The sequence below is a fragment of the Protomyctophum bolini genome, assembly GCF_963924005.1.
Source record: "Protomyctophum bolini genome assembly, chromosome: 8".
Taxonomy (NCBI): domain Eukaryota; kingdom Metazoa; phylum Chordata; class Actinopteri; order Myctophiformes; family Myctophidae; genus Protomyctophum; species Protomyctophum bolini.
In genome coordinates this window covers 22,314,940-22,327,286 of record NC_137869.1, presented here as the reverse complement: position 1 = coordinate 22,327,286, position 12,347 = coordinate 22,314,940, and the positions used below count along the sequence as shown (strand labels likewise).

Genomic DNA, 12,347 nt, shown 5'->3' with positions numbered 1-12,347 from the left:
TGCATGCCGTAGACTACGGAGCGCTGCGTGTGTAGATGTTGAATTTGCGCAACAGCAATTCGTGGACAGGTGCCAAACTAATTACGATGGAGAAGGGCGGGGGTACAAATCATAGCTCAGATTTTCAGATTATAGGCTACAACTAGTGTTTCTGGACATGTAGGCCTATAGGCAAATTAAATCCAAGGAAAACGAATTAGAAGAAAATAAAATGTAGGCCTTCATAGGCTATGCTCTGTAAAAACTAAAAAGACTAATTGAGTTCTGTTCACAATAGTCAAGCACGGTAGGCTAAGTGACGAGCAAATTACTACAAGTAGTCATAGCCTATTAAAACCCTTAAAAAATAGACATTCCGACAGTTGGAATAATAAATAAATAAAACAGCCTATAATTGCTTAGAAAAAGAAAAATCCCACTCTGGAAGAAATATACAATATGCATTAGCCTATATATGCCTCATAAAAATCTCCAATAGAATACAAAATGAGATTAAGTTTAGGTTTTCGCTGTTTTTTTTAGTTTGTTTTTGTATGTGCCATTGGTAGCCAATGACATTTATTTCACATTAGGTCTGATAGATAGGGTGATAGCGTACAGGCTATAGGCTATGTTTGATATCGTTATTAATATACATTCATCCAGTATAGGCTTATGAACATCGTTGGATATGCTGCAGCCTGTAGGCTATATTGAACCTTTTATTTTTATTGAGAAAACTGATATTTTACAGGCCAGAGGGTTTTCAGTTGAATTCATGGGAAAAAACTATTCAAGTTCACCTGAATTAAACTAGGTGTAAAACGAATATTATTCAAATAGGCTACTACAATTCCTCAAAAATAGCCCAATTACAATAAAAAATGTCGAATATGTAGCTAGCCTATATTTTCTTCCCACGGTATATACACTTTCCAACGCTAAATTAGAGCCACACTATGTTGAGCAAAATTTCACAACTCGTCTACTGTAGGCTGTAGCCTAATCTCTACCACCATCTAGTGGTGGAGTCAGGTGGACTGCATTTAGCATGCATTTAAAATTCACTCTACATTTCCCTCTAATCCTCAACAAAACATAACATAGCCTAGCCTGCCTAGGCTAATCAACTCATTATTAACATAGGCCTACCTGCTGTGCCGATTTCGTTTTTATAAGCATGCATGCGATGATGCGAGTGACAACGGCAAACCCGAGTTAAGTAAAACGCCATTATAATAAAGTTACAAAACGTATGTGCGTACATGTCCAATATTACGGTAAACCTACGGATTGCGTTGTCCTAATGTTTCCACACGCGGAAATAGGTTGGACATCTGTGGTGGTTATCGCTGCTGCAGTGCAGAGTGCAGATCAGTCCAGCGACGCGTGGTGGTCGGTGTGCTGGTCAGTGGAGCACCGTGTGACACTCAGACAGCAGTTCACTTTGATCCATGATTGTACAAAAACTGCGGGTGTTCCTGATCACAATATGCATGTTCTTCTTTGGAATGCTGAATGTCGGCGTTCTGACAATGTTGCGTTTCATTTCACCCAGCCTAGCCAAGAAGATCACCATTAAAGCAGCTGAAAGGACCACGATGGCCCATAACCCACAGTTTAAGTATGAAGACTGGGGACCGACGTTCGGTTCCCTTGCCTTCTTCAAGACGATGGTAGGACACTTGTGGCTCAATCTGGGCCAAGAGGCCTTTGTGGGCGCAGAAGCCCCCAACACACCTGTTGTGACATTAGAGGGAGATAAATCAACCATCTTCAACTTCATGAAAGGTGAGTTTTTACACCATAAAATCATCTGTTAATTTACCCTATTGCACTTGGAATACATTCAACAGTGGTGATGTGATGTTGTTTTCCTTTGGCAGGCAACAGACCGTTGGTGTTGAGTTTTGGAAGTTGCACCTGACCCCCGTTTCTGTTCAAACTGGACGAGTTCAAACAAGTCGTCCGTGACTTCAGGGACGTGGCAGACTTTCTTGTAGTTTACATCATTGAAGCACATTCGACAGGTGAGTGAAATAGAACACCACCAAACCATTGTCCTTTGAAATATCCTGCTGTCCACCACGTCCATATTAACTTAGCCCCGTACATGACTGTCATTGATTGATTTATTGATTGAAGAATGTATTAACAGATTGGAGAATTACAGTACATTTCAAGCACAACTCAATACAAAACTGTTAACTGTGGACGACACCATAAAGCATTACACTTGTTTACAATAGGGTCCACCATGTTCAATTCATCATGATAACACGTAGAGACGTAGGCTACAAACAAACACTTATAGGTTATATAGCCATAAACAGGAAATCATCATAGGAGGTAAAAAGGAGAAAAAAATACAGTGAGGGGTCAAATTTACCCAGTCAACATTTTAATTCACGCTACACGCCCGCTAAGAGCGCCCCTCACTTCACACGGGTGTGATTCCTCTCAAACAGGGTGCATAGTTGAAACAATGCGGAATGCACGGGTGCTAATATAATAGCTGATCCAGGAAATGTCTAACATCTGTGGCCCCGGGGTAAGCACTTTATATTTGAAAATCTGGACGTTTATGTACACTTTTGCTCTGTAAATGTAGCGGTCCCAAAAAACAGGGAGAAGTTTCGCCATGATCATGTGAACCCTGGCTAAGTCTGTTCAACTCTGATTAATTCATGAACCAAGTTCGGCAACGTCTTGATAAATTCAGAAATTCTAAAACAAAAGCTACGTCTGCGGGAGACCATGGGGTTCAAATCCCAACTAGCACATACAAGTTATGGTTTTCTTTCAGCTGTGTAAAATCAAATGACATGCATTGACGCCCTTTCCAGTGTGTCATAATTATTATATACGTAGCTATCATGAGATAGTATTGTTTATGATTAAACCCCTGAACAAGCGCATAGCAATGCTTCTGGTTTTCCAAAGCTTTAGCTGTGGTGTCAATCTGCAGTCAGTCATGCTGGTCACTTAATTCTTTATTGCTTTCAGATGGTTGGGTCTTTGCCAACAATGTTGACATCAACCAACACCAGTGCCTGGACGAGAGGCTGTCTGCAGCTAAGATTCTGGTCCAGAAGGATCCTCTGTGTCCAGTGGTAGTGGATGAAATGACCAACATCACCACAACGAAATATGGTGCCGTACCTGAGAGGCTGTATGTGCTGCAGGCTGGGAAAGTCATTTATAAGGTAGGGTCGTTGTATGTCAGTCAGTACAGCAGCTTTACTGCTGTGTGAGCTGTTTAGCACACTCAGTAGGCTACACTAGGTTCCAACTTCCTTGGTTATTTTCTGAACTTATGTCCTAATGTTCATTTTATGTCTTATATTCTTTGTTTGTGAGCTTTTACTGTGTTTTGTGACTTACTGCAGCCTCATTTCCCATTTGGGACAAAATAAAGCCCAGAAAAAAGAAATAAAGAAAAAACACATTTATTGTACTTGGCAAATATAGCAGCACTTCTGAGAACTCGCCAGCTAAGTAAGTATACATCCCTAAGGTGTTTCTCAAACTGTTGAACAAATGCTTATCAAAGAGTTATGTAACCAACTTTTATAGACCCAAAGTCTAATGCCTATTCTGTTATATTGAAGAGGTTACTGGTGTGCATGTTGTTATGCAAGCAGCCCTTAATGAACACAACACAGCTCTGGAATGGAATTTCTGGAATGGAGCCATAGTTTGAATGGATTTCTCCTTTGCATGCATACCATGCCACAGGACAATGAAGATATAGCCTACAAAACCAATAAGACGCCCTGAGAGCGAGAAGCGACCTCGCCCTTAACAGAGCTCCTTAATACGGCACAGTTAAGGAGTTAAACAATTTCCCATTCATTGCATCCCTACTTTCTTGGTGTGGCCGGTGCCTTTACACAGTGAAATGAACGCATTGGTTGATTATTAAATACTAGTTATTCATTTCTTATGACCCTTTCTTTCTAAGTCTAAGTCATGTATTGTTCTATTTCTGTGTTTACTAGGGTGGTATGGGACCCTGGAACTACAGTCCCATGGAGGTGCGTATGGTCCTGGAGAAGATCAAGTAGATAATCTGAACAAGTCTGGCTGTATGTGTGTGTATATATATATATATATATATATATATATATATATGAGATGAGGGGTTTTGTGTGTGTTCCCAAAGTTTGTACTCTTGAGGTTGGACAGAGCGATCATGTTTGTTAGTGACGGCTACAGAAGAAACTTGACATGCTCTGGAGCCAGATAAAGTGAAACATGGAGACTGTCCAGTTGGAGTTTTGGGTAATCAAGGATGTTTTAAATGATGCATGCACTGGAGTACAATAACAATATCATATAAATAAAGGCTCAGTAACATTGCTTTTAAATGGATTTCTATATACACAGCGTTATTACCTCATGAGTCAACTGCATACTTCCCATGGTCTGAGTGAATGGTCTGAAATAATTTAACATGAGACTGCTTTTTATATGATGGTTACAATGTAAACCTATGGTCACTGTAATTTGATAGTTAATTCATTAAAAGTATGCCCTCAGCTGAATTATTTAGAGCATTTATAGACATTTGACATGTTTAAGTAGGCTACAAAATGTGCATGTACCTGTATGCATTAACAACCTGCTATGTATGTCAGAAATAAAGTAGCCTATGTAAATCCATAACAATAGGGGGAATGTTGATGTCTGCATCATGTTTTCCACTTGTGTATGTATGCATTGTAAACCAACTCACACTGGACCCATATACTAAAATATGTATTATATAAACCGCTTTTTATGTGTCATTTGAGAATAATGTTGGCCTGGTTACTTTTATAAGAAATGTGACAGGCAATATGGGCCTACTATTGTAATTATTTTAGAGATTATTTTCATTGACAGAGTTGGCTTGTGTCTCCTTGCCACACAAATAAACACAGTAAATTATGCATGAACAACATCAAATAGTTTACAAATCACTGAATGACTAACTCAGAGCTACAGCAGGAAACGGATCAAGTTGGTGTTGTTACATAACATGCTGTAAAGTGGCCTAAATGGTGTATTTGGCCCATGCCCAGCCAGCAGGCCACATCCTGTGGCGATCAGCCAGTGAATTCACTGGAGCCACGCATGCCTTATTTATGCTCCATCGTATGACGGTGCCGGGTACATGGCAGATCTACAAGCTTACAATGTGTCAAGGATTCGACGCGTTGTGAGCTTATAGACTGGCTGTTTCCGGCACGTCACACTGGCTTACGATGAAGCATAAACCAGCTTCCTAAAGCAACATAGTGTAGCGGCTAGTTTATACTTGGCTGTATGACCGTGTTGTATCAAAAACAAGATATGTTCAGTAACTAACACGATTGTACAATGAATGTCTGAATTCAAACAATGGAAAACTAAGTAAATAACCCTCTAGGGTCTAGGCCTATACTATGCGTTTGGCTCTGTATTACCAGGTTTCTACAACGTATGTTTCCTGTTATGGTTCTGTGCCCCACAGCTTAATTTGATTCACCCGGCAATGGATTTGAATGGGAAACTCATGAAACCACACCTTTTGTGTGTTTCAAATCTGCTGCCTAGCCAATCAAGAAGCTCTGGGAAAATGAACCGGAACAGGCAACGGGCATGCCACCGTCTAGAAACTGGAGACTAGAGTTATGCACAGAGCCTGTTAGTGTTATGTGTCAATCAAAATCATGGGGGAAGTCCACATGAACCCACCAGTGCATGAGGGGCGAGCTCCAAAAAAGTGGTCTTTGGCATACCACCACAAAAGTGATATATACCACTTTTCAAAGTGGCACTGTTAACTCATACTGAGCTGGTAGAGATAAGATAGTGGGGAAAAGGAGGGGGGCATAGACCCTTGGATGACTCCAGTAAACTAATAGGGTTTAAATAAAAAACAACACTATCACAATAATATTCTATGAATATAATGCAATAATCATAAAATATGTTATTTGTAACATACTTTTACAATATATATATTCAATCACTGAATACACCATCAATTATACTGTATATACACGCACATGTACATTAAATATATATTATATATAAAGCAAACACAAAGTAATCTCTGTTACTACAGCGAGCTGGATATAACAAGTATAAACTGCATTTCCCAGAATGCAATTCACTAAAGTGCCTGCGGAGATCGCACGCACGCAGCAGTGATACTCGTGCCCGTGGCACGGTGCGGTGCTTCAACATTACTATGGCAGACCAGGCAGAGTCCGTGGCGTGTGTTAAACCAACGTGACCCTTGGCCTTCATGGACGTACAAAACCCACAAAACACCACCACGCAACAGTACAGGCTACAGGACTCCTCCACCATTTACCAAATTTAGCAAAGTTGGTTGACAGAGGAGAGTAGCCTGTCCAAACAGCCAGCGTTGGCCACGGCTAACATCGCTAGCCAAACGCTAGCCAGGCTGCAGCGCACTCACTGCAAGCCACGCGTCGCTCGCTTAATACTTTCTGTAATTTCTGTATGAAATGCGGACATAACGTGGTAAATGTTTACAATCACACAATTGTACAAAAAAAAATTACACTGCTAACAGGCTGCATCAGTAACCATGGCAGTAGCTCAGCAAACACTTCAGTTACAGGTGGTTACGTACCAACGGGCAGTGAACTCCTAACGACGGGTTGTATGTAGATGAATGAACGCCACTACCAATCAACCCACCTGCAGTCGCGCATGCGCAAAAGCACTTCCAGAGTTCCATAACCATACCCATTATACTGAAACATAATACAACGAACGCATTAAGCATGATGTAAACATGAAATTAGTGACATGGAGTTATGAAATAGGACAATAAGTAATCATTTTTAAACACCCCACAGTTCCCATTATTTATAAAATAACTTTTTTATACCCATACATTTTACTGATGTTTTTAACCAATGGCCCAAAAGAACCGAACAATGGTATAGAAATTTCTCTAGTCTGTAATGGGTGAGTGCACACAAAGTACTGATATAGTAATTGGAAGGTGGAACAAAATATATATTTTTTTGTATATTTAGTATGGAGTAATGTATGGTTGTCACAAAATCCCTCTTTTAAAACATACAGTACATATTGCAAACAATACCAGTAAGACGCCCTGAGGGCAAGAAGCGCCCTCGCCCTAAAGGCCCTAAAGGGCGAGGTTGTGTGCGAGGTCCTGTTAAGAGACCAGCGCATGGTAAAGTAAAACATTGTCTTGTGTTGCACAATGTGTACCATCAATGCAGCACAACGTGCTATATTAATAGTAGGGTTTATTCCAGACTGCGGTGGATAACATGTAAACAGGAAGGCTGACTTCACACAAATGACTCTGTACCTGAGGACACAGTTATAAATAGCCTGTCTGAAATAAAACTTAATAAATGTAGGCTACCATTATGCCTACATAAAACCTCCATAACATGCAGTGCACTACTCACTAGAACAGTAGTGAATCATAACTTAAAGATTATAATTTTTTGTTTTGTTTTTCTGCTTTTATTGATATCAAAGGGAGAGAGAAGGAGAGAGACATCATTTGGTCGGGGGGGTAGGACCAAGGGATTTGGGATTTGTTTATAAACATTTTGGTATTTGTTTATAAACATTTGTGATTTATTTATAAACATTTGTGATTTATTTATAAACATTTTGGGATTTGTTTATAAACATTTGGGATTTGTTTACAAACATCTGGGATTTGTTTATAAACATTTGGGATTTGTAAGTCTCATGGGGGGGGTAGGACCACTACCAGTAGACCTGTAGTAAGTCTCATGGTCGGGGGGGTAGGACCAAGGGATTTGGTATTTGTTTATAAACGTTTTGGTATTTGTTTATAAACATTTGTGATTTGTTTATAAACATTTGTGATTTGTTTATAAACATTTGTGATTTGTTTATAAACATTTTGGGATTTGTTTATAAACATTTGGGATTTGTTTAGAAACATTTGGGATTTGTTTATAAACATTTGGGATTTGTAAGTCTCATGGGGGGGGTAGGACCACTACCAGTTGACCTGTAGTAAGTCTCATGGTCGGGGGGTAGGACCAAGTCTCATGGGATTTGGGATTTGTTTATAAACATTTTGGTATTTGTTTATAAACATTTGGGATTTGTTTATAAACATTTGGGATTTGTTTATAAACATTTGGGATTTGTTTATAAACATATGTGGCCCCCACCTAGCTTCTTAATTTTGATCTCAAAGTGCACCAGATTGAAGCATTTTCATGGCAAATTTACAATTTTTATCCGGCGTGGCAAAGCAGGAGGGGGGGGGGGGGGCTCTGTATAATATGTTGCCTAGGGCCTCAAAAGGCCTAGAACCGGCACTGGAGACATGCAACAGTCGTCATAAACAGGACTCGAACACGCAACATGCTGTCAGGAAAGGCGGCATCAGCCTCTTTAGCTCGAAGGTTCTTACCTCAATCATATATAAAACTATTAAAAAAATCATAAAAATAACCAAAAAGCACAAAAAATCATATAAAATATCATAAAAAGATCTCGACACCTAGCCTCCTCAAAGGTTCTTACCTCACCATGAGAACATAAAATCATATAAAAAAAATCATAAATCATAAAAAAAATCATATATGTTTTATATGATTTCTTATATGATTCTTTATGATTGTTTGTTTATGATTTGGCTGTAATAAGCAACCCACGGCTGCAATAAGCCACCCACGGTTGTAATAAGCAACCTACGGTTGTAATAAGCAACCCACGATTGTAAAAAGCAACCTACAGCTGTAATAAGCAACCCGCGGCTGCAATAAGCATCCTACGGCTGCAATAAGCAACCCAAGGCTGTAATAAGCAACCTACGGCTGGAATAAGCAACCCAAGGCTGTAATAAGCAACCTACGGCTGGAATAAGCAACCTGCGGCTATAATAAGCAACCCACGATTGTAAAAAGCAACCTACAGCTGTAATAAGCAACCCGCGGCTGTAATAAGCATCCTACGGCTGCAATAAGCAACCGAAGAAGCAACCGACGGCTGCAATAAGCAACCCAAGGCTGTAATAAGCAACCTATACGGCTGGAATAAGCAAGCCAATCTATGGCTATAAGCAACCCACGGCTGCAATAAGCAATCTACGGCTGTAGTAGGCAACCCAGGGCTGTATAGGCAACCCACAGCTGCAATAAGGAACCCACGGCTGCAATAAGCATGCAATCTACGGTTGTAGTAGGCAACCCAGGGCTGTAATAAGCAACCCACAGCTGCAATAAGGAACCTATGGCCGCAATAAACAATATACGTCTGTAATAAGAAACACATCTCCTTTCTGTACACCTTTCATAGAAAAGGACTCTTTGACAGTCATTGGAACTCCATATAGAGGTCCTCAACATCGCTTGGCAGCCAAGGCAGCATCAGCCTCTTTGGCTCGATACCTAGCCTCCTCAAAGGTTCTTACCTCACCATGAGAACAGAAATCATTAAAGAATCACTAAAAAGCACGAAACAAATCACAAAAAATCACTAAGAAATCACTAAAAGTCAAAATCTAAAACAATATCGATACCCTAGCCTCCTCGAAGGTTCTTACCTTACCATGAGAACATAAAATCATATATATAAAATCATAAAAAAACATAAAAAACCCCACTAAAGAATCACTAAAAGAATCATAAATAAATCTAAAAAAAATCTCAATACCTAGCCTCCTCGAAGGTTCTTACCTCACCATGAGAACATAAAATCATATAGTTTCATATGGGAAAGGCAAAACTAAAATTACATTTTGAAACTATATATCAGTGAAGTTACAAAAAAATATTGTGACAGTATAATCCTTTGTTATTTTGTACAGCATTAAGTATGTTTTCATTCATTAATTTTTTCTTTTACATTGAATATGCTTTTATATTTTATCAGATAATTTTTTTTCTGTAAAATAAACCATACCTGAATTTTAGCTTTTAAGCAGTGTTTGTTATAGGTTGTGCAATAAATAATATATTTTATTTGATAATATATATATATATATATATATCAAGCTTCATGTCTTCTTTTAGTGTGAATAATCTATGGAAAGCTCTTCATTCCAATAACTGAAGATTGAGTGTAGAAAAAAGTCTAAGATTTAGTAAAGTTTTGTATCAGTCTCGAGGTTTGTCTGATGACAAAATAACTGCTAACCACACCGCTTTGAAATAGGTCAGGATTGATATCAGTGTCAGCTTCAACAGTGTACAACCTTTGACTGATCTGAAGAGCTGAACGGATGTTAAATATTGAAAGAAACAAAGGCGAAAAGATTCACTCTTCTGTCATTTTGATGTAAGGAATTCAGTTGAGATGGTTTAGCAAAGGAAGATATAGATTGTGAACTTGTGTTTACTGTCTGTCCACACAATGATACAGATGAAGAAAATAGAGTCCTGCATTGGGACTCGCAATTGTTTTTATTGGCAGCAGGTACAGTATGTTTGAACATACTGTCCACAAGGAATGTCTCTGTGAGGTCAGTACATCTATTTATATGCATCACGTCTCTATCTGTATGTGTGTGCGGTTGTAATCGACACACGCCCACATGGATGGAGTACAGTGCCCGGTGTAGAGTCCGTCCGACCCACGGTTGTCCAGAACCGCCACAAAAGGCCTCTGCCCGGGCTCTAGACAGGGCCCCTGCCGGGGTCCATATAGAGCGTCGCAGTCCCTCCCCCTTTCAGAACGACGAAAAGCATATGGAGAATAATTTCCTGGGCCACTCGTCGTTCTGAAAGGGGGAGGGACTGCAACGCTCTATATAGAGCTGGTCTGTTCTGATATCACAACACTCCATATTTGGGGATGCCCGACACAGAACTCCATATATAGGAATAAAGGGACACAGAGACAGAAATCTCCATATATATGGATATATATATACACATTTTAAATCACAGCAACGTTGGCAGGCCCGTCAAACCAGTCCCCTCACACAGCTCTGTGTGACAGGGATGTCGTGGTGGTCATTGTGTCTCCATATCACGGTGAGTATCATGTGACATGATACTGATAGAATACTGGGATATTAGCCACCCAAAAAGGTTGAGAAACATTGATCTAGCTCAAATTTAGTAGTCTGACACTAGTCCCGTTTACAATTATCACAGCTCTCGCACTGTTGTTCAGCACTGACCTCTGCTGGAACATTGAATTATGGCAGGTGTGTCCTTGACTTTGCCAAACAAGCAGCAGATATACAAGGTCACAAAGGCCAGGTGCAACACATTGTGAGGTTGTAGATCAGCTATTTGTTGGTGCCCAATTAAGCATGAATAAAAATGCAACATTTTTAAAACGCCTTTACAAATATAGCAATAGAGCGCCGCATCCCTCCCCCTTTCAGAAAAATGAGTGGCCCAGGAAATGAAAACCCAATGCATTCTCACATCGGCACTTCTAATATAATTTATTTAAAGACGGTTACGCCGCGGACAAAGCCAACTCGGATCGTGACAAATCATGACAATGAACACAATGTTTTGGGCCGATCAAATAATTTATAAGACGAAAAACAAAACAAATAGTGTTGGTCTCCTGACTTTCTTTTCTTCTTTCTAATGATTTGATCGGCCCAAAACATTGTGTTCATTGTCATGATTTGTCACGATCCGAGTTGGCTTTGTCCGCGGCGTAACCGTCTTTAAATAAATTATATTAGAAGTGCCGATGGGAGAATGCATTGGGTTTGCATTTCCTGGGGTTTTTTCTGAAAGGGGGAGGGACTGCGGCGCTCTATACCAATGCATGCATGTGATTCGAATGAAGAAGTTTGTCAAGGTACTTCCTGAAAAACAAGAGACAATTTGATAAGGTTTGGCTGCCCCTTGTCTGTTATTTGAGTAGAAGCAGGCAGGATACCACTGATGTGGTTGACTGTATATCATTTCAGATGTTTTCCAGGACAGTATTTCATCATCTCACCATTTATTCTATACGGTGTCACTGAGCAGTATGGGTGGGAGGGATTGAGGGTTTTCTTTGGTTTTTTCCATTAAAGGAAAAAAATAATGTATACTGTACCAATTGTATAATGATTTATAACTTGTTAATTAATAAACGTATTTGACAAAAAATATATATATATTAAGTTGGTCCTTCCTTGTGCATGTGGAAAGAAATCTATCCTGTTCCGTTGTCAAACAGACAACTGTACTGAAAATAACGAATAGCATACCATAATTTGGGAGTGTCACCCAATGCTGTTTAAAGTGTAATATGAATGTAAAAGGGGGAATACAACACTGAACCAAGTAAATATTACAGGTATTGGGGGACTCAAAAGGCAATAGAAATTAAAGGTCTTCATAAATTAAAGTCAGTTACTGAAAAAAGTTGTTTTAAGAAAC

The 12,347-nt window shown here is 39.5% G+C and overlaps 1 protein-coding gene across 1 annotated transcript; it reads left to right on the top strand.

Moving 5' to 3' along the window:
- The first annotated feature begins 1,371 nt into the window (after positions 1 to 1,371).
- On the top strand, positions 1,372 to 4,689 carry dio1 (iodothyronine deiodinase 1). The gene is made up of 4 exons (XM_080771370.1): positions 1,372 to 1,770; positions 1,866 to 2,009; positions 2,986 to 3,185; positions 3,981 to 4,689. Exons 1-4 carry the CDS (start codon positions 1,434 to 1,436, stop codon positions 4,044 to 4,046), a joined length of 747 nt encoding a protein of 248 aa, XP_080627496.1. The 5' UTR covers positions 1,372 to 1,433; the 3' UTR covers positions 4,047 to 4,689.
- The last annotated feature ends 7,658 nt before the right edge of the window (positions 4,690 to 12,347 follow it).